General features: G+C 43.4%; 1 protein-coding gene across 1 annotated transcript in view; it reads right to left on the minus strand.

Moving 5' to 3' along the window:
• Positions 1–8,952: 8,952 nt before the first annotated feature.
• Positions 8,953–22,398, minus strand: part of tbcd (tubulin folding cofactor D) — a 30,124-nt gene continuing 16,678 nt past the window's right edge. Inside the window, exons 15-39 of the mRNA XM_071529760.1 lie at positions 21,412–21,469; positions 21,291–21,320; positions 20,813–20,898; positions 19,619–19,699; positions 19,434–19,507; positions 19,164–19,281; positions 18,563–18,623; positions 18,447–18,469; positions 18,275–18,306; positions 18,077–18,139; positions 17,878–17,954; positions 17,383–17,464; positions 17,143–17,261; positions 16,916–17,007; positions 16,374–16,514; positions 15,369–15,452; positions 14,572–14,730; positions 14,224–14,362; positions 11,440–11,561; positions 10,653–10,730; positions 10,444–10,530; positions 10,262–10,349; positions 9,745–9,854; positions 9,546–9,630; positions 8,953–9,176 (exon numbers count right to left, since the gene is read on the minus strand). Coding sequence (XP_071385861.1) covers positions 9,162–9,176; positions 9,546–9,630; positions 9,745–9,854; positions 10,262–10,349; positions 10,444–10,530; positions 10,653–10,730; positions 11,440–11,561; positions 14,224–14,362; positions 14,572–14,730; positions 15,369–15,452; positions 16,374–16,514; positions 16,916–17,007; positions 17,143–17,261; positions 17,383–17,464; positions 17,878–17,954; positions 18,077–18,139; positions 18,275–18,306; positions 18,447–18,469; positions 18,563–18,623; positions 19,164–19,281; positions 19,434–19,507; positions 19,619–19,699; positions 20,813–20,898; positions 21,291–21,320; positions 21,412–21,469 — 2,104 coding nt within the window. The 3' untranslated portion in view covers positions 8,953–9,161. The remainder of the gene's footprint in view (positions 9,177–9,545; positions 9,631–9,744; positions 9,855–10,261; positions 10,350–10,443; positions 10,531–10,652; positions 10,731–11,439; positions 11,562–14,223; positions 14,363–14,571; positions 14,731–15,368; positions 15,453–16,373; positions 16,515–16,915; positions 17,008–17,142; positions 17,262–17,382; positions 17,465–17,877; positions 17,955–18,076; positions 18,140–18,274; positions 18,307–18,446; positions 18,470–18,562; positions 18,624–19,163; positions 19,282–19,433; positions 19,508–19,618; positions 19,700–20,812; positions 20,899–21,290; positions 21,321–21,411; positions 21,470–22,398) is intronic.

A 22,398-nucleotide genomic window follows, 5' to 3' on the forward strand; every position in this document is an offset into this window, starting at 1 on the left:
CTGGCAGCGCTGTAGCTAGTGTGATATTTATCATGTTAATAACCCACACACGTCTGGCACAGTACAAATGCTCTGGTCATTGTGCTCACTGGAGGCTGGTAGGAAATGAGGCATGAACAGCTGTAAGATTTCAAAGGAAGCAGAGGTTAAGCTGAGTATGTATAATTCAACCACCTGAAAGTCATAGCTTCCAGCCCTGTAATTTGGACCTCTGCTAAGAGACAAGGCAATCGCCACAATAACAGCAGAAAATGGCCAAAAAAAAATCAAAAATCAAAAAAGGAACTGGTGCTCTGGCTTTTTTGAAGGCTGAGGCAGAGAAACAAGCAGCGTTCGAACACAAGACACTGATCTGTCTCGCTGAGGTTAACCAGACAAGACTAAACATTGGCCACAACCACAATTCAGACGTTAAAACTCTTGTTACACAGACAAACAAATGGGATTATTGAACTGAGTGAAAGTGTTGAAAACTTCCCAAAAATTTCAAGTAGGACCAAACGGGAGCAGACTAGAGCATTTCACAGAGAGGTCAGCTGTTGAGTCAAATCAGACTTTTGATGCCACCTCAAATACTATGGTACAGCAGATGCGCCCTAACCATAAAAAGCACTTCATTTTTGAAGTGGCTTGGAGCCTTAGATGTCCTTGAGGTCCATAAAGATGAGTAACACCAACCCTCTGCAGCGCTGTCCTGACCAACAATATATCACTGATTCTGAAAGACTCCTGACTTGACCTCTGATGAACGGGGCGACTCTGAAGCCCTAAGAACAAACAAACACATCATACCGTGACTTCTCTTGGTGCAGCTGAGGATTAAAAAAAAAGGAAATATGGAAAAGGCTATATGGATGTATGAGGGCAGCCTCTTGCATCATATGACAGGAGAACATAACTGTGGAGAAGCTGTCAACACAAGACAAAAAGACTTTAACAGCCATATCATCTGATTTGAGAGTCCTGTGATATCTGAGGCCCTGAGGCTGGGTAGTGTCCCTCTCGATGCACGTCAGAAGTTCAAGGCCAGCCGTGGCAATACACTGCCCCCCGGAGAGGCCAACTTAGGCTACACTGTCATCTAACAGAGATGCGCTCAGTGCTGCGGACTGATCACACGCTCAAACCACACACTAGTGATTATTTATGACCCACTTCAAACTGCAAATTGGTATCTTTTAAGTTTGGCCAGGGACTATTCTTACCAAGTCTGCCTCACCTCACGCAATGAAAAAGCACCGAGGCCACATAGCTGACTCTAGCAGATGTGCACATATATATGGAGAATGTAGAGATGGAAAATGACTCATATCACCTGAAACATATGATTGGTTAACAAGCAGTTCTAATGAACTTATCAGATTGATGCTATTTGATGTGATTCATCTCTTTTTCCAGCTAATAAAATATCAGCATCCCTGTTTTAGCACTGCCTGGCAGATATGTCTGAGGTTAGCACACACTGATTCCACTCCAGCAGAACCTTTCCATTTAGACTTCATTTGTCATTATTTATGAATACATTTAACTGAATAAATGTATTTGGACAGAGGTTTCATGTTAATTCTGGCTGCCATTAAAACTGTTGATTTTTATTCTCATGTAACAGGGATGATGTTGGAATACCGGGTAATGAAAATGTTAACCCAACAACTGGGAAAAGAGAAATGGAACGCAAATACCCGTTTTAGCCAAGAACTAATAATAAAAAAGTCAACACTGTCAAAAGTAATTTCAGAGACGAGGAGTGAACTTGATCTGACCAAGTGCACTTCTGGTGGAATGTTTTGATGATATTGTAGCAGTGATGTCCAATCACAGTGCGCATCTGACCTCCGTGTTAAGCAGCCAAGTCCCCCCTGCCAAACTCTGCGAGCAGATCCAAGTGGGTCCAGAGTTGACCCACAGGCCCAGAATAGGCCTTACAGTATGTGGCAGCTGCTTTCGATAGCTTTCCCAAACCACAGCGCTGGCCCACTCCTAGGCCGTACCCCAGGAGACTACCCCTCCTCCAGACCCTTAAAGACCCTGCCCAAAGCCCAACTTCCAATTCCAAACAGCTATGGAACATCTACCTCAGGACACCTTGTCCAACTCATGGACTTGGCTCAGCACCACATGCCTATCTCCAGCCCAAACCCCGGGTCCTCTGATCCCAGCCGTGCAAACCTCCAGAAACACCCACCTCCCTGGTGAGTTTGGCTTCTCCCGCTGCCTGATCCCAGGGAACAGCCGTTAATCTGAGGGGGGAACATTGGAGAACGTCTCCTTTTAATTATCAGAGAACTCTGACTGACGGGTTGTATAATGGATTCCAAATGGTGAGCTGGGGTGGGAGCGGGTGCAGGGGTGGAGGAGGTGGAGGAGGTGGCCGCAGAGGGAGCAGGAGGAGAGGAGGGGGAGTCAGGAGATATGGCTCCTTCTCAGGTTCTGACCCTTGGCTGCCCCCCACGCACGTGTGCCTGCCGCAGATTGAGACCAGATTGACTGTGTTAGCCGAGGAGACTGAGTGACAGAATAATCTGACTAACAGAATCACACAAAGTCCAGTGGAGCGATCTTCTCCCCAGGGTCTGTCTCTCTGCTGATACCTTATATGCGCCAGAGATCTTCGACTCATGCTGATATTATTGATAGTGTGGCACCTCTCCACTCAGAATGTAGCATGGATCCACGGACGGGGGTGTGCTGGGGCTTGTGAGTTTCTCAACACAAACACACACACCCCCCTCCGACCTCCCTCAGCACCAGAAGCCTCTCAGCATTTATCTTCATAGAAATAGTTGGTGTGAGTTAGAATCGTGATCTTTTATGTGCTGTCCCCCTCTCTATTCCCAGGACACACAGGGGGCTCGACAGAGACAGAGATCTTACAGCAGAAGGCTTAGCACGAAAGCAAAAATAATAGAATCACACAAAAACAAAACACCAGCTAATCATGATGGCTCCAAACAGATCACACACACACACAGACAGACACACATACAAGGAGTCCAGGACCACCCCAGAGAGCTGACCTGGCCCTGCCCCCTACCGCTCAGTGCTGGCGTGTGTCCAGAACAAACTGGGCCTCTCCATAGGGAACGGCGGAGGCCCGAGGCCGCGCTGCTTCACAGGCGCCGAGGGGGCGGCGGGCTGCCAGTGGTCAGCGCCCAGTGGGGCTTCTGGGAAGGGTGTCACACTGACCCCGTCCTCACAGCAGCCAGCTCCCGGGTTCAGGGCTGGGGCCAGAGGTCGGGTTGAACAGCACTCCCTACGAGCGAGCAGCTGGCTGCGCTGTCATGGATGAGCTCATTTTGGCCACCGTCCAAACAAGAAGCGAGCCAGGACCCTGAAGTCTGAGCTGTCCCCATGAAGTCACTCTCCAAGCACAGATCACCACAGAGCCGGCCGGCAGCAGCAGCAGCAACAACAGCGGCACACAGACTCCACAGACAGACCTACAAAGCCCTCTTTAAATGGCAGCCCAGACAAAAGAGGGCTCAGACTTTCTGAGGTCCACCCAAGGCCAGAGTGATGATAGGAAGAGCAAAGAAAAAAAATACACACCAGTAACTATATTACAACATAGTGAGGTCATCAGACCTTTCACTGAACTGGCACTGGGTGAGACTGGCTGCCTGCTCCAAGAATTCCTGTTACAGACACAGATGCTACCATATACCCGCAAGTCCAAGGAAGTACCAGGAAGGCACCATGCGAGTTGGCAAAACAGGACTAAAACTGGGCAAAAAGACATTTGATTAAAAGAAATGACAGGGGGGGATTGAGGGAGGCATGCAAGAAAAATGTCTTCAAGGCTAATTTTAGTCTTATCATATTCCTAACTAGGTTACTGTGAAAAAAAAGAATCTTATCTTATAGCAAGAACCTTGACAAGCCCAAGTGATGCTAAGTAGTGTCTCATTCTAAGCAGCCCTCTACTATTTTCATCAGACAGATACAGTACAAAGGAAGACATTTCCCAGAAGGCCACGGCTCTCAGCAGGCCTCATGATATCGTTTTAACCCAAACAGACCAGCTGGCCGACAACCCCCCTCTCCTGCTCCCCGACGCAAAGATAACACACAAGCATCTGTCCTTCAGTGTTCACAGGTTAGACAGATACACACACACACACACACACACACACACACACACACACACACACACACACACACACCCAGGACATACCAGTGCATTGTGAGCGTATACACACACAAATACTAACACACATAGGCTCACAAAGCCACGGTGAAAGTGAGACCCTCCATGTGAGAGGAATCTGGGAGGTGGAGGAGCTGATACTGGTGGTCAGACTCCTCCAGGACAGCAGCGATAAGGAAGGAAAGCTAATTGGAGGCTGTCTCCTCTCTAACAAGGCCAGTCAGTCTTCAGACAACACAAGCCAAGGAAACCGTTTCATAGATCTCAACCCATTCAGAATCACGCATTGTTTTTCAGGTCAAAAATCACATTTCCTAGACGGAGACAACTTGACTATTGAGCTAAGATCCTCAGACCCAAAACAAAACAAAATGGAAACAAACACTAAGGCTTGACAGAGGTCAGCACCAGAATATGACCTCTTCATTCAATTAACCAAATAATCTATAAGCGTCTGCAAGCGCTCCTGATATAAAAACACACTGCCCATTAACTTGTGGTCTGTAAAAAGCACACAGCTTAGCAATTAACCCACATTCCCAAAGTTAGCCAGCTGCCTCCATTTCCAAATTACTATAATTCCAAACAACAACGTGGTAATTTCCTAGGCAGAGAGCGCATGCCTGGTATACTGCTGATTATGGCTTGTTGGAAACTTATAAAGGCTGTGGTTTCCTGGAGGGAGACCGCATCAGCTGTCATATTCATAATTATAGCATTTCTGCTATTTCTATCAATCATGTAATTATCGTATCTCTGCTATTTCTATCAGTCATATAATTATCATATTCAGTCACTTCTACCTAAACCTTTGCTTTTGCAATTTCCTAGTCTTATTCAGGATCCATAATGTTCAGGCCATACAGGATATGCTGTTTTTCCTTTCCACTTTATTTTCAGCACAAGACTTGCTTTGAGTGCCTGACTTGATGTTCGTATGAAGTCACTACAGACTGATGATCCTTTGATTGTGAAGCACGGCATGTCTGAGCACATACAGTGAGTGCTGCTGTCTTAACAAACATTACATACAGGGATGGCAGAGCCTCAACTGCACACACACACACACACGCCAACATTCAAAGATGAGTGAAGTCAAATTAGCCAATACAAGGCAGCAATCAACGAGAGTTCATGCACTGACTTTTTACTGAACATCTGTCAACAGTTCCTTCCTTTTTCTTCATCTTTAACCTACATGTGTAGAAACTGCTGGCACTGTGTTTATGTTGATGTCAGCTTTTCTGTATAGGTGTGTGTCATGTTCTGTGGATAACTCCCTTTCAATTCACAGGCTAGAACTGAGAAAGTGAAAAGTGCTATCACACAAAATGACAAGTCAAGTCAACCTTGAAAGGGGGCATTATAGTGAAATGTTTAGGCTCTATTTGGAGGGCACGGAGGAGTGTTGAACTCAAGGCCAATGCACTCTTAATTGCTACCCCACAGCCCCTCCACTCCATAAATTCAGGGCAATTAAAGCCTGAGCTCCACTAATGAGCTGGAGGAGGTTGTTTCTCCTGCACCAGGTGTTGGAGGGCATACACAGGAAGGCCCAGCAGGAATAACACCTGGGAATAATAAACTCTTTTGGCGGACAACAGCTCCAGTTTAGGACCGGGCCACACTGAAAACAGAGTAAAAGCATCGGCACTTACACATAGTCAAGCTCAATGGCATGACTAGTTTAGTTTATCCAGGATCAGGAGCAGTTTTGCGATGGCTCTTAACTGTCATTGGGCAATCTGTGCCCAATGGCACTTTGATAGTACAGTTTAACCTAAGTTATACAACGGGCAGTTTCAGCCAAGGAATCCGATTGGTCAAATACACATCCTAACTCCACTGATAATTATTGGTAATAATTCCCAGATTTGTTGGTTGCTATATCAGCTCTTGTAGTAACCAGGGAGGTTCTGTGATAACCCCTGAAATGTATTAAAGCTAGAAAAAAATGAATGAATAAACAAAGGTTATCTTGAGGGCAAAACAAGGGTAACATTTGCCTCTGTGTCCACCACAGTTGAGCCATTGATCGTGAGGGGGAAATGACTTTGATTATGTATGCTTCTGTGATGCTGATAACAATCAGTGGATCATGAGGGGAATTAGAAACACAAGCTTTCTCTGAATAATTATAGCAACAAGTCTTCCAACAGAGCCTGACCCCGTTTACGTTAGAGCCACACAAGCACTCGTATTGTCCTCCTACACGCCCGATGAGATGATGCACGAGGGAAATAAAAATGAACTATAATCAAAATCATAAGCTCTGGAAGTTCCCAAACATACGTTAAGGAAATGCTGCAATGCGTATGTATTTATTGTATTTGGGGATCAAATGGATTCTGATTCGCATATTCTTAATCCAATTTCGAAAATATGATATGGAGACATAAAACGCTATTCATGCAGCAAACACATTACCAGACTACCTGACCTAATGCAGGCATACGGAGTGTCTTTGAGGGAACTATCGAAATGCCCACAACCATTTTGTTTTCCATTCATGTTCTGTAATGAACAGGTTTGACTTCATCAAAACACTATTACTCTGTCCACTCCATAATGGTTAAGTCGGGCAAATTGCTATGGGTACCACTTAATCCCATAATAACCAGAACAGTGGAAAGTGCAAGGTCTTTCCTAATATCACACCAAACTGAGTCAATGAGGGAGAAGCCCCCTCCCCACTCCACTCCTCTAAAAGGCCACCATTGTATGTGAGGCATTGCCATGGCTACTGCCGGCGAACTGTAAGCCTTTTAGAATTATTAGCATTCCTCTCTACCCTGAGCACTGTAGCAAAGCTGCTCGCTTTACCATCAATCCGCCTTGAGGGAAACACACCATTTCTTTCATTAACAACAACAGGAATTTCCATCTAGCTGGGAATTAATTAAAGTCGAATTATAGGCTGCAGCAGTATTGAACAACCCGAACAAACTGAACAGCAGCCATGGAGGATGAAGTGAATGTGGCCTGGTGAATGAGTGTGGTAGGAGGCAAGTGAACCCACTTCACTTCCCTGAAGGGTGGACAGAGGCGCTAGCTCCGCAGTTACTGGGCAAGATAGGAGCATGACCAGCGAATTGACAAGGAACAATGTGATCATTGACGTATCCATTCATCCTGGTTACAATGAATCCTTGAATTCAAGGGCTTCACCCAACATCGTAACCTCCATAATGGTCACACTAACTTCAGTGCCTCATCAGTCAACTTAATACCAAAGCTATATGGTAACACTTTACAATAAGGGTACACTAAGTTAAGGGTTAGTTAATGCTTGATAAGGGTTAGTTAATGCTTAATAAGCATTAATTAACCCTCCATTAACAGTTAACTAATGTATAATTTACTAATGGTGTTCATGTTAACTAAGGTATTAATTTATACATTATTTAATAGTTTATAAAGATGACTATTAAATAATGTATAAATGAATACCTAAGTTAACATGAACACCATTAGTAAATGATTACGACACATTAGTTAACTGTTAATTAAGGGTTAGTTAATACTTATTAAGCAGTAACTAAACCTTATTACATTAATTAATGTACCCTTATTGTAAAGTATTACCAGCTATATTTGGTGATGCAAGAACATGTGCAACTGATGCAATAAAGATACTGTGAACAGCTGATCCAGAAGGTAGCTGGCTGCTGTGGTGGTTTTCATATTGAAGGTCCCAAGGGCGGTGTCCCCCTTCCTGACCCTGCTCTCCCAATTACATTGTCACATTAAGGTAAGATTAAACTTTATTGATCCCCATGGGGAAATTAGGCAGTCAAGTTTAGGATCCCTGTAGGAGTGTGCGACAATGTGGTACAGAAGTGCCATAGTGATACTGAAGAATTTTAGAATGGCTGATTAGAAATTTGAAATGGTTTTGCGGTAAAAATTTGTATGGCTTCATGATAAAAAGACTTTATAGAATCTTAACTGGGAAAAATAAGAAACTGTGACAGTAATGGCGAGATGCTATCAATGTCCTGCCAGCACATGCGGTTACAAGAGCTGATAAAATATACAAAAGCCAAACCCGCATGATAAAAATATGTTCTTTTCTAAGTGTGTGCATTTAAGTCCCAAGTGTGGGACATCTACACTGGAAAGTCCCCCAAATATACCTCAGATTCCATGGGAAAAGCAAAATGTCGTTGGATTAATCGCATTATAGAAAAATGTAATGCAATAGATCAACGATGACTTAGCCTGAGGGGTTTCTGCAATGTATGGTTAACAACCCAACCCCACCTAGGTCTAAAATCATGCAACAATTGCATCTTTGTTAGCGTCAGACAGGGAGCTGGCTGAGACAATGTGGCCCCTATCAGGCTCTAATGAGAAAGCCTGGACCGACGGTGACACAACAGCCCCTGTTCTGCAGGCTACCAGGGAGGCTCCGCTATCAGCCCTGGGACTCCTCCAGCCTCTGGCACCTCCACTGATGCAGAAAAAGTAGGTCTGCATGGGACCCAAGGGGAAGCAGGGCCCCAGTGACATTCCATAGGTGTGCCAAAACGGCTAAATGGCAACTGTTTCCCTGGAGTGTATGCAGACTATAGTTTCAGTTTCACCTATCTGTGTTGTTCCAGGTGCTGGTTACATCCAGCTACAGGGGTAAACAGCTCTACCGATACCACTTCCACTGTTTCATAAGACTGTGACCCGAATGGGACACTTGAGAAAAATGTCTCGCACAGGACAATGCAATGAAGTAAGTTTTTACAGTTGTCTAAAAGATGAAGTGTTCAGAAGTTGCAATAATAAAACGGGAAATAACATGTTTTTGCCCATTTATTGTCATGAAAAATGATTTAATTGTGATTTGATTCAACATTTCAGCATTCCATGTGTTGTAGCCAGGCAGATGGACAGACCAACTGATACAGGACAGCTTCAGAAGAGGTGCGCTCACAGTCCATTCCTGTGTCTCTCAGGATGTCGTCCTGCTGGATCATCTGCTGCTGGATTTTACAGCCCCAGTTGATCAGGAACCGCATGCTTACTGGACAGGGCTCTATTGATTAAACAGAACGATTGAGGTTAACTGAATGTGACAAGGAGATTAAAGTAACATACAACATTTGCTATTTATATTTGTATACATAAATCCAATCAAGCTCTTCCTCTTGAAATAGCTTAGAGACCATATCGCTCGAAGAAACCTGTTCTCTGCAAAGCCCTCATTAAGCACTAATTCTCTGGAAAAGTGAATCAGGACTCAGGATTTGGCAAAGGGAGGCAACTGCCTGCGTCCAATAAGAAATAAGAGACATCACAAACCTGTGTACTTGAATGCACCACAACTAGCTTAGGGCCTCATATAACCTCAATACACTCATGTCATTTATAGCTCACGAATAAAGCATTTTGGTTAAACAATTACCTTGGCAACCACCTGAGGCCTGGGGACTCCCAACCAATCACAAAGCTGATTCCTGTGGGTCCGCACCGTGGCAATGTCACTCTCCCTGGAGCGAAAACCCAGCATGACAATGTGAGGGGGATATCTTACATACGTACAAAAAACGTTTACTAATAGACAGATAATAATAGACAAAACAAACACCAATGTGACCACTGACCAATTAGTATCACTTAGCAGGGTCATGACATCATCCAACACCTCCGGATCAATGACGTCATCGTAGGTCAGCAGCATCTCGTACATCTGGCTGGCTGTGGTCTTCCTGATCTGCAGATGACGGGAAGGACGAGTAGATAAAAGTTAAAGAGTTGTCTGATTCACAGGAAGGGCCTCCAGAGCCTTTTCCCTGAAATGTTCTCCATAGTAACAGGCAGCCAATCAGAAGCCAGTTTGAGACAGCGCTACTGTTTTGTTGTGATTTGATTGGCTCACGGTCAGAGAGTGGTACAGTGGAGTGGTACAGTGGAAGTTTGAGAGCAGGCAAAGACCAAGTTCAAATGTTATCGTCTCAAAACGTTATTGGCCAGTGTGGCAGGTGACCCTTATTGATTGATCTGTCAAAGACAAATTTTACCAGAATTTTACCTCAAAAATGTCAATGTGACAGTTTGACAGTGGAATTGTTGAGGGAGGGAGGACGGACGGGTGTTTCTGTCTTAAGATGTCAGACTTACCACGGGGAAGGAATGGCAGAGCAGCATCAGCAGCTGGGACAGAACTTTCTTCCTCACCTCGCCCTGAAACTGGATCAGCCCACAGAACCTGGGGAACAGCAAAGAGCAGGGTCAACATGTGTGTCCCTGTGCCTCAATCCTGTATGCTAATGTGTATGTTTGTCAATGGCAGTGAGACTCACACAGCTATACAGGACCGCAGCTTCGAAATATCCTTGGACTTCCTGATCTCTTTGCAAAGAGCCATCAGGTCCACGCAGAACTGGTGACTTAGAGTACAAAGACAGAAAAAAATTAAGCTCTATGAGATATTTTCCCGTTTTTGTTTTTTTTTTGTTTTTTTTGGTAGAAACCAAGCCAGCGCAGCATAACCATATTCTGTTACACTCACTTCTCTTGTGTGGTGAAGATTTCAAAGCAGCTGTTGGCGAGCAACTGATCCAGCATCTTGAGGAAAGGAACAGACACCCTAAAGAGAAGACAAGGAAAACATTGCAATGCCACTTAAGTCATAGAGAGGATGTCTTCTGTTATGAATACAGTATGTAGAGTGTGTTTCTGCTGGCTTGTCAGTATGTTTGGAAAGTCAGCACAAGTATATTTGACTCTCCCCTCCAAATACTGACAGCAAAAGAGAAAGAATAAATCATATAATAATAATAATAACCTTTGTTTGTATAGCACTTGTCAAACACAGTTACACTGCTTCACAAAACAGTCAATAAAACAAAAAGATAGCATTGACAGTAAAACTAAAGAGTATATAACTTAAGAGTAGAGTAAGATGTAAGCAAAGCAAGAAACAAAACCAGAGCAAAACATTCAACTAACACGTAAAAGGGAGGTAAAGAACAGTTAAAAAAAAGATCATTACACAAAAGCAAGTCTATAAATGAGTTTTACGGAGTGATTTAAAAGATGATAGTGACGATCCTCAAACAGGTCACTCCAAAGTCTAGGAGCCCTGATGGAAAAGGAGTTAATACATCTGACAAGGCCAGGAAAGCTACCAGTTTTTCAAAGCTACTGTTAACAATCATAAATTACAAATTCTTAATACTTTGCTGTGGGCATTCTGTGGTGGAAAGCAAGTATGCTTGTGTAAACACTGTAAACAGGCCAACATAAAATACAAAAGGCGTGTGTGTGTGTGTGTGTGTGTGTGTGTGTGTGTGTACCTGTCATTGCGGAGATGGTCTTTGAAGATGCTCAGCAGTGTGTCTCCAAACTGTCCCAGGGCAGCACTGTTGTGCTGGATCCCTTTCAGATGGCTGAACAGCGACTGGGAAGAAAAATGTACCTGAAGAGGAACAGCAGAGTGCAACAGTTACTGAGGAGCAGCAGCGGCCTGGAGGTTAGAAAAGTGGGCACAGAAACACAGAAACACACATACTGTCTCAGTGTTGGGTATCTGCTGGTATCAAGGACAGGCTGCAGATACCAAGACGCTTATCTATCACTATTACTCTCATTACAAAATAAGATGAGAGGATACTATTTACACAATATAATACAGTATTTACAGATTACTTTAACTTACTTATAGATTTGCTTTATTTTTCACAATTTCCTACACAATAAAGCTGCCATATAGAGAAATATACTCATAACTAGCATGCAAAATTTAGATTTTGTACTTTGTCAGCAAAAGAAAATCAAAAAACAGAAAAAAAAAAACCCAAATGCAGTCCTGATGTGCTCACATGTTGACTGAATTGATAAAAAAAATAGCACAGGCCATAGAAATGTCATATCTTGACAGCCTGTTTAACAGTGTTTGACTGTAATAACAAAATTAGATATCTGTGCTTATTACGTAGTATTGAATGACTCTGAACAGGAGGAGCCTTGGAAAGAAAAACAGTGAAATTTATGAGCTCAGCAGACTGTAACCTTGCATAATGAACGAAACATGTAACTCTCACACTTGGGTACATTGCAACACAAATCTAGACGGCTACCTCTGTGCCTGGCTGATTTTCTCATCAACACTGCCCTACAAAGGCAAACAGAAGTAACTACATTTGTGTGTTTTACGTGTCAAAGGTTGGGTTTAGAAATTATATCACCAAATTTTGCCCATAAATACTATTAAACAACATACAAAACACTTCAGTACAGGAGATAAACAAATCTTTTTTTCAATCTCAAGACTCACACAGTTACTGCTGTTTGGTTTTGAGGGGCAGTGCAGCCTCTACATTAAAGTTGGCAAGTCTCTAAGTCTAAGGCAATTGCAGTGGAAGGCAGGACAGAGGAATCAACAACATGCTTTTTCTCTCTGGCCTGTGTGAATATGTGCATGTGGTGTGAGAATGGTCAATTTGGTCCATGGATGGATACAGGCTTGGCTCACATAACCCTGTACAAACATATCAGTCCTTCCAGGCTCTGAGAGTCTATCTGTGGCAGAAAAAAGCTGGGAGAGAAAGAGCAGGACGTAAACGCAAACAGAGAGCCAGATCGCCTCTTAGGGAATATGTTTACAACCTCCGTTGGCAGATGAGTTCAGCTTTAATAACCTCACCGCTCCTATTAAAGGCTTCAACCGTATTTTTCTTTATTATATCCACAAACAGTGACGGTTAAAAATAACCTAACTATCACAAATCATTGTGAAATGGGCAGGATCCCTTTAGGAGGATAGGCTTTCACAGGTTGAGTCACACTGGAGGAGGAGAGCGGACCGGGTCAATCCCAGTTCGGGGCCCCTGGCTGAGCTTTCTGGAGCAATGGGGGTGATGGGAGTGGGGGTCAGGAGTGGGAAGTAGCAGACACGCTTTTAATCTCTCGTTCAGCACCGCAATGCAGAGATGCTTCTGATGGGAACTTTTCGCCTGCCGACACCACGAGGGAACTGTCAGATCAATTTGTTCTGGACGAGTCCGGATCATTGTTTGAAGTTGAGGCTGTTGCCAGCACAATGCCAGCAAGGCCAAAGTGGAGATGAGCCAAAGTAACACAACCTGATATTTGTGTGATCTCAAGAATTCTGTGAAAGTCAGGAGTCTTAGAGAGTAAAGAGAGAGTAAAGGTATTGTGCAGAGGTTTGAGTAGACTACATGAGAAGCTATGGCTCCCCCTGTTGGCCTAAAGTTCCTTCTAAATAATAAGAACCAAGTGTTGTCTTTGTTAACTCAGTACTGACAGCAGAATTTGCCGCTGGGACACCAGAAAACATAAACAACACATGGTCCCCCTGCAAATAACCAGGCCTTATTGCGTGAGGCAGAGAAGTGGAATTCTTGTGTGCCCCAATAAATAAGTGAAATGTGATATGCATTGTTTCCAGCCATTTTTTCCCCAATTTTAGATGTGCTGCCTCACTCTTTTTTGAGTAGTAGTTGTATTAAATCTGGGCTGAACACTTGCACTTGTTATGGTATCACATTCTTTGTCCATTGGCAATCAATAACTGATTTGCCAGGAGACAAAAATCGTTTTGGATGCTTTTATAGTTGTAGTTGTAGTGGGAACACAGAACTTCTATTTACTTAGAACGATTTAAATCTTTTTATAGCTACAATTATCTTTATAGTTATCATTCTAGATGTGAATGGGCATTTAGTGTGTCTATTCTGCACTGCAATACAGTGTCATTTAGTCTTCTGTTTTTCATAAATTTAATTGCTGTGAAATAATATCCTTAAGGGCAATAAAATGCAAACATCAATTATACTTCAGACTAAAAAACACAAATCAATTACTGCAGCTTATGAAACTCAAGGCCTGGTACCCTTTGAGGTGCTCATTCAAGTGCCTTTTTTAATTTTTTTTATTTTCATCATTATGAGAACTTTTGTTTATGGCCTTGAAATGCGAGTAAAACTGCTGATACTTGGCATCCACAAATGCATTGCTTCAATATTGCTGGTGAAAGTAAAGCGTCATATAATACATATACTACTTTGATTGGACACTGTCCTACGAGTCACACCCCAGATTCTATGGTGTTGACCTACTGTGGACTCGGTGATCCCTCCCACAGACACAGTGAGGCCCAGCAGGGTGTGGTACTGGTACTGAGGCAGTCTCAGCAGCTGGGTGATATAGGGGAAGGCTTGGGACGGAGCATTCCAGTTCAGACTGGTCGTCGTCTCGCTGAAAGACACAGCGGACAGAGCGGCAAAGTCAGAGGTCAACAAATATTTCAAGTTACTGCTCTAGCTGAAGCTTCCTCATTCATGACTTAGAACACCATAAATGGCTGATGCTTCATGACCGTGCCGTGTAAAGCTGCAATTCGTTGCAACTGTTGCAGCTTTTCATGCTGCCAAAGGAGCGGCAGGTTAAGGGCAGGAGTGACTCACTCAGGGAAAATGCTCAGCAGCTCCTGTCGATGGGGGATGTGAGGCACTGCAGGCTCTGTGCTATGGAGGAGGCGCAGGAAGACGTTGCCAGCGTGGGCTCTGTAGCGGTCGATCTTCTCTGCTGCCTGCTGGGCCAGGCAGCACATCATACACTTCACCCTGCACGCACAGAGACAGAGAAGATGTCAGGAGGAACCATAAAGACGCTAGGTGCTATTATCCTATTTCACATAATCAGAATTCCCTACAGGGGTGTAACTTCGTTAAACCTTGAAGTATGGCAAAGTCCCTGCATCTAATACCATTTACCACCAAAACTTACCAACTTAGCTGCTTATACTTACTACATTTCTGGTGACAAAGTGGAGAAATGACTAATGACTAATAAGATATTATTATTTGGTTGATGATAAATTATTAGATGCAGGACACCAAACTATCAGCTCAGAGGTACAATTGGCCATAAATTCTCCCCTGATGGGATTTTTTTGTTTTTAAGATATCGCTTCAAATAGATTTCTGACTACTTTTTCTTGATCCTGGTCCTCCATTATAATGATAAAAACCACATGATCAAATTCGGATTGACTTAGGCTAAGGTTCCCACACTTTCACATATCCAATTGAGGCCAAAGATTCCTGAAGTCAGAGACTGATTGTTTGACAATAGTAGCTTTATGGTCAACCGCTTGTGCAGTGATACTCACAGCTGAGAGTTTCTGTAGCTGTATGACACGGTTTATAAAGAGCCAGGAGTTTTTAGATTTAGTGTCAGAGTGATTTAGATTCCTACTCACAGGTCTGGGGAAAGGAGCTCTGGAGAGCTGCTGACCACCACCATAGTCACATCCACTAGACTGGTCATCGCTGCCTCTCTCACCCTGGGCATGCAGACAGAGAGAGAGATTGTTCAGCAGATAACGTGTGGGTGTGAGTTTGAATGTACCGCACACCGTTTGATCCAGGTTACCCCCCCACCTCTATTTCTCAATGCTATATCTCTGTAACTCTGAAATTCCAGAAAAATTATGTTTCACAATATACATGATAAATGACACGCACACACACACCCAAGAATGCACACACGCAGAGACACGTGTGCACGCTCCCATCTTGAGATTGTCTTTCAATGTAATTGGAACTGGGACTTTAATAGTCAAATGAGCTTCATGGCTGCGGGGCACAATTTGTTTGCTTCAAATGTTAATCAGGGCATTTGTTCCAAAGTTACACCCTGGAATAGGTGCAACAGTTGAGCAACACTTGCGAGTGGAAGCAGGTGGAAACAGGTGCACAGAGGACCGGTGGAACACTGGATTATCCGCTTATTGGCAAACATGTTGAGCGAACACAAATAGAGGGCACCTAGGGGAAAATAAGTGAAATGTGTCCCTATGTAGGTTCAAGTAAGGAGGAAAAGAGAGGTACAAGAAGAAAAAAAAGAAGAAAAGAGAACAGACAACAGGCTAGAGAGAGAGAGAGAGAGAAGAAGGAAAGAGAGAGATTACTACAGAGAGAGTGAGAGAAGCAGCCCATCCCACACTGTGGGGACAAGTGACAAGCCAGGTGGCATTCCTAGGAGCAGGTAAGCATGGCCCAGGGCTACCAGTAAGACAGGCGTGACATGTCTTCATGTCCCGAGGTGGAGGGACAGAGAATCAACAGAGGCAGGGGAACATTCCTGGTCCCCGAGGCAAGTTAACAGAGAGCGCGGAGAGAGTGCGCATTTTGTGAGCTGTGTGTATGTGTCTGCGTGTGTTTTTGGTGTTTGTGTTTGTGTGTTGTTGTGGGAATTAACTCACCAGGCCCCTACATCCCCTCTGCTGTCTGTGGTGTAGTCATTCATGCTGTCGAGCAGGGCGCCGTACACCTCTGCTGCATTCTCTGAGCACAGAACTGAGTCTGGGGAGCCATGGGCACACACACCTGCCTTCACACACACTCTGATGAGGGGGAAAGAGAGAAATATGTTCACATTGCCGAAAACAGATTGAAAGGCCCGCGAGAGGTGATATCAGACGGACTCAGAGGTGAAATGAAAGGTAAAAATGGAGAAATGGTTGAGGTAAGCAAAGGACAGACATGTCATTCAGGTCCTGCAGGTACAGGCAGTCAGTTATTTATTTTAGCCTTACAGCCTACGCATTAACTACCCGGTTAAGCTAGAAGACAGGCAAGACAACTGGGCAGAGGCATGGGAACTGAAGGGGAAGCAAGAGGGTGGGGAGGTACATACAAGACACATGCCAAAAGAGAACAATAAGAGAACAAAATAAAATATGAGCAGAGAAAAAAAAAAACTTGGAGATGGAAGATGAAACGTCTGTGAAAATGTGAAACTCACTGAGCCAAGGCCCTGACAGCATCTCTCCTGGCTTCTGCAAAACTCACGTCCTTCTGGCTGACAACGCGTGCCTGCTGGAGGCCCTGTAGGATCTAACACAGACAAACACACACACACACACACACACACACACACACACACACACCACCTTATACCTATATACTGAGGCATGTGTGAGACGTGTGTGCTCAAATGGCTGGAAAAATATACACATACTGTAAACACACCTGCTGCAGTTTGCTATGGATCATAAATCTTGGCAGACAGCCCAGGGCAAGGGCAGATCCACAACGAGTCAGCATCTCTGGACTCTTCAGCCCTGCAATGTACTGGGATACCAGGACGTCTGCACGTGTGCACGCAAACACACACACACACACACAAACAAACACACACCACGCACAGGTTGTTTTCAAACTCAATTAACAGTGTAAATAGTGCAGTGAGGAAATTATATTCCAGCTCACCCTGCATTTGAGAGTCAGCCTGGCCTGGCTGCGTCTGGTAGTACTCCTCACACAAGGCAGCCAAGGCCGAAACTGCTGCATCCTACAGAGACAGGAGGACCATTGTCAAAAACACAAACAAGAGTGATCTGGACCACCAAGCAGTAAAAGACAAAGGCAATAGTTAGTCTGAACGAAGGCCAGTATTTTATGAACAAACTGTTGCGGTTTTCAGTTCTGATCGACTGAGTCACGTTTGAAGCTGCTGCAAAATACCCGATAAATGCACACGGTGACCGCATAACTGTTCATTTAAATATTAAAGAGCAACCACTCAAGAAGTGTATTTCTTTGAGGAAGAATAATATTTAAAGTCCCCATGAAATGAACTCCCATTAATGTTACTTCCTGGAAAACACTGAATCTTTAGTGGTGACCTCTTGCTGCACCAGGCAGCGTAAAGGTAGGCGTAAAATAAAAAATCCAACCAATAAAACCAGCTTAAATTAACGGTACCTTGATGCCATCCCTCACTCCACTAGACATGAGATGAAGAGTCTTTAGAGAGTCATCAATTAGCCACTGCCAGCCAGCTGAAACACAGAGTCACAATGTTAGATTCCCTTCTGCCGGGCCGGCACTGACACAACGCCTCAGACACCTAATTAAATAAAACCTAGTTCAGACAGTTAATTGCTTAAAAGAATAAACTTACTGATAATGGGGTCGTCCTTGAAAGGCATTTTGGACATGGACATCTTTTCTATGAGAGTACACACTGTGGGAAAGATAAAACCGAATCTTATCTGCTGTGTGGTGACATGGTTGGACAGAAATTTGTTTTTGGCAACAAATAACTAAAACTCATTGATTGCTTTATGGAAGTATTTCTCTTGTTTGACTTTGGACTCACTTGCTGGCCTCATCAGCTCACCACCAAAACCCCTGTAGAAAAAAACAAACACAGCAGAACTATTATACGAAGCTCAAACAGTTTCTATTACAGATTCTTCTCCATCAGGAGATATAACCACATATTATTAGGTATTCCAGGAAAAAGAGGTAAATTGATTCCTTCTGCCTACCTGTACTGCTTTCTGTCAAGGAGCTGGAAGTATGTCAACAAACAAAGTTAGAGACAGAGGACAGATTTACAGCAGTTTATATAACTTGAAGCAACATCTTTTGTTAGCTCACTAACCGTCTGGTGAATATTTTTTAACGCGTCCACACATTCTGAAGAGATGAAGTCCAACACGGGCCTACAGGCAACAAACACAGGGAGACAACACATGAGACAACAGTGGTAATTCATAGGTTGGAGTAGGTAGGCTGAACTATTCACTTCATAAGATAAGATAAGATAAGATAAGATAAGATAAGATAGAACGTTATTAATCCCTTTGGGAAAATTCAGGTGTAAGAAGTGCCATCATGAAGAGTCTCCACTTCTTTTTTACAATTATCTTAAAATTAATTTCATTATTTAGCAGTTTTTCTTCTATTATATTTCCGCTTTCCTAGCTAATATATGGTAGAATGTAACAAAGATAGGAGAAAGAGGGGATGACCACAGCGTCATCAATACATGGATTGTGCCTTTGTCTGCTCAGCCACAAAGACACTTCCCAAGTCTCCACTTCTGTTTCTAGTTGTGAGGTGAACTTTCCCACCATGCCAAGCGTTTAAAATCTGCAGCGTGTGTTACCACTCTTCAGGTATGGAAATGTTTGAAAAATACGTAAGGACTTGGCTTCCCTCGGCCAGCTCAGTAGTTACTTGAATGGATACTGAAACACTACCTGTCGGTCTGAGTGCCCAGTTTGTACAGAGCGTGTGTGACCTCTGCACATGCCAGGATGGCTCCATGGCGACCGTGGAGGTCAATACCCATCGCCATAGGCAACAGCTGGGGCAAAACTGAAACAGACAAGGAAAACAGAGCCTGAAATACCTACTCATGTCCAATAATTACAGGCTTTAGTCAATTGCCGAAATGTATTCCTTACAAGCAAGTGACTTTCTTTAGATGCTCTCCATTGCTTGGGAACAGGTAAGGTGACATTGCTTACCTGTTGTTGCCATATAATCAGGCGCTTGAGGCGTCAGGTTGTGGAGTGCTTTGGTGGCAAGCTCTCGGATCACCCTTCAAACAACATAAAGACAAGGTCGCTTACGTTAAATTAAGTACTTCTGCTACACCTACTCCTTCATATTTGGCGTAATTTATAAGGAATAGGGCAATAAAAGTTCTTACCCATCCCAGTGGTTGATCTTCATGGCGACCAAATGGTCTATCATGGCGTTGGTGTACTCTGGGAAACTAGCTATGTAGACACTATGAGAATGGAACAAAGAAATCTTTAGCTGCACAGCTGCTGAGATCCACAGAGAACAGGCAGCAACAAAAAGATGTGTTACTGGAGCCTCAAAATGAATGGAATTTCAGGCAAACCCTCATCAGTTAAGATTCCTCATCTTGATTGTATTTTCCCTGTTCTGTATAATTCTCTAGTCAGTCATACCCTGGGGCTAGCATCTTTCTCCATTTTTAGAGTTGGAATATTTGCTCTGGTGGCGGTGACACATTTCTGCCAACGGTGACAATTCTTGAAAGGGTGGAGCATCGCTATGTTGATTTACTGACATTTCAAAGTACACAGTTCATCTGTTAGATATGTGTAATGCTCAGAGAAAGGTGTCACAATCCTTGGGTACAAAAAATGACTGTAACACACATACTACATAAACCGCACAAAAATATCAGCCACATTAAAATGAGATCATTTGTGTTCATTTAGTTTTTGGGAAAGCACTACTTGACATGTGTCTGGGTATGTTGCTTCTGACATTGTTGCTGTCATAACTACCTACTAATCATACTCTGGTAAGGCATTTCATTTCTTAAATCCTACAATTTGCATCTTTTAGTTGCAAATGCCTTAAAGCTGCACTAGGCAGTTGCCACTCCTTGCCAAATGGCAGAAGGTGGCAACTGTTCAATTTTGATTACTTCAAAACCCAGAAGTCATGTAATCATGACGTCAGTAAACTGTGCAAACTGTACTGGGACCTAGATTTGTTTTTTTAAATGGCTGGTGGGAGCGGAAGTGGTGAGAAAATCTTTTGGCAGTAGGTTCAGCCTTTGTTGGTGAGTCCAGCTTTCTCTTGACGCAGTGCTTGCTCACTGCTGTTTCGTTATGTAATTTGGAATTCATTTAAAGTTTCTATTTGTCACTTCCTGTGCGCAGAGAAGATTTCCCACCAGTGACCATATCGGACACCAAAACTGAATTTAGGCAAACAGAGCAAATCTACAGGGTCTCACAGGATGGGACTCTCTTCTGTGTTGCAGCCGCACTTCATGATTTAGGCTGACAGGTGTATTTTTACATACAACTTTTCCAAGTGCAGTGTGAAGGGGAAGCCAATGTGTACAATTGTCTCTTACCTAATGGTCAGATAGCAGTTGTTGAGATTCCCCACAGCAAAGTAGTCTGCTGCAGTTAGGATGTCGATCCCATGAGGAAATGTGCCCTGTGAGACACAAGGTATTAAACCAAACAGACAACAAGTAGCTGAGAAGTGAGAGTGTCAGAGTGGCTTATATTGCTCGACTTCAAACAGATGATGGTGACATGGGAAATGATTGATTTGATGCCAGGATTAAGTAATGATCTTCAGATTTTAAGAGTGAAAGCGTTATTGCTCTGAAAACTGTTGGCAAATGAAGTGTGTTTGCCAGTACCCTGTAGCCAAGTGCAGGTATCGGTTGATTGTCCCTATTTGGAGGCCATTAATTTACTTCAAAAGCTTTCACTAACAAGACAAGTTTGAGCAAGACCTGGATATTTGGCAGGAAATTAACTTCAAATCACAGTAATTCTGTTAGTCATAAAGGAATAGTAGTCAGTACTGCGGTCACAAACCTGTCTGCCGACATTCTCCTGGAAAGCAGCCTGGAACAAAATGAGAGATAAAAATGAACTTCTGTCATGTAACTGTATATCTTAAGTTTGGCAAATTTAGGACGTTGACCTGATTGCGTACCGAGGCAGCTCTTCGGCAGTTGACATTTCGATCAAACACAGCTGTGATCAGCAAAGCACTGCGGAGAGAAACACAGACACAGACAAGGATGGATTGGAAAATATGAAAGTTCTCGAAAACCGCTGAGAATTTACCCTGAGAAATGCCAAATGAATACAACGAAGAGGGCAGTAGAGCTTTTTTACCCAACAGCCATACAACGTAGGAAAATGGAAGCTTTGTGGTTAGGCAACTTTCTGTTCAATCTTTACCAAATATACATTAGCATTTGTCAATTATTACACTATACCCTTATAAATCTGAATGGCTGTGTTTGTTTGATGTGCTACTTTGTGCTTTTGTTGCTGTTTATCAATAACCACTTCAATATTACTGTTGCTAGATACAATGCACGACTGTAATTCACATTTAAGTCCATTTTATTTTGCTTGAGCATGCGTCTTCTTTAGAACACTCTGCAGCTTTGACAAACTGACATACGTCTTCATAATATTTCCTTCATTGTGGTGCTAACCCTGTCTTTGTTTCTGTACTGCTACAGTACACCAACTGTGAATTAACAGCTTTCATGTCAGATTTCAGATTTCATGTCTTGGTCTAGGTTAAATCATCACCAGGAAACTGACTGTGCTTGTGGTGCGCAGGTTCCCAGAACAGCAGGTTAAGTTGTTCTGGTGCCAATAATAACTTGACGCAGCTACTATATGATTAAGTATGACTCCCCTCCAGTACTGAAAGTTGTCTCTGATGCTTTGGCCTTAACATCCCTCTACCCTCTATTACCTCTTAATGTCTCAGGAGGGGTGTGTGTGTGTGTGTGTGTGTGTGTGTGTGTGTGTGTGAACGTTAGTTGTTATGGGGTCGTCTGTAGCCCATTCATTCATCATAGTGACAGCCTGACACAAACTGCTGTTGGCTTTGTTTGCTCTCCTCCCAAGTTCCCTGTCTCCTAACAGTAGGATCCAGGTCTGGAGCTGGACACTTTAG

Source organism: Centroberyx affinis, unplaced genomic scaffold (genome assembly GCF_046629955.1).
Source record: "Centroberyx affinis isolate AG114_WGS23_722 - 3 ecotype Tasmania unplaced genomic scaffold, CSIRO-AGI_Caff_v1 ptg001839l_1, whole genome shotgun sequence".
Taxonomy (NCBI): Eukaryota; Metazoa; Chordata; class Actinopteri; order Beryciformes; family Berycidae; genus Centroberyx; species Centroberyx affinis.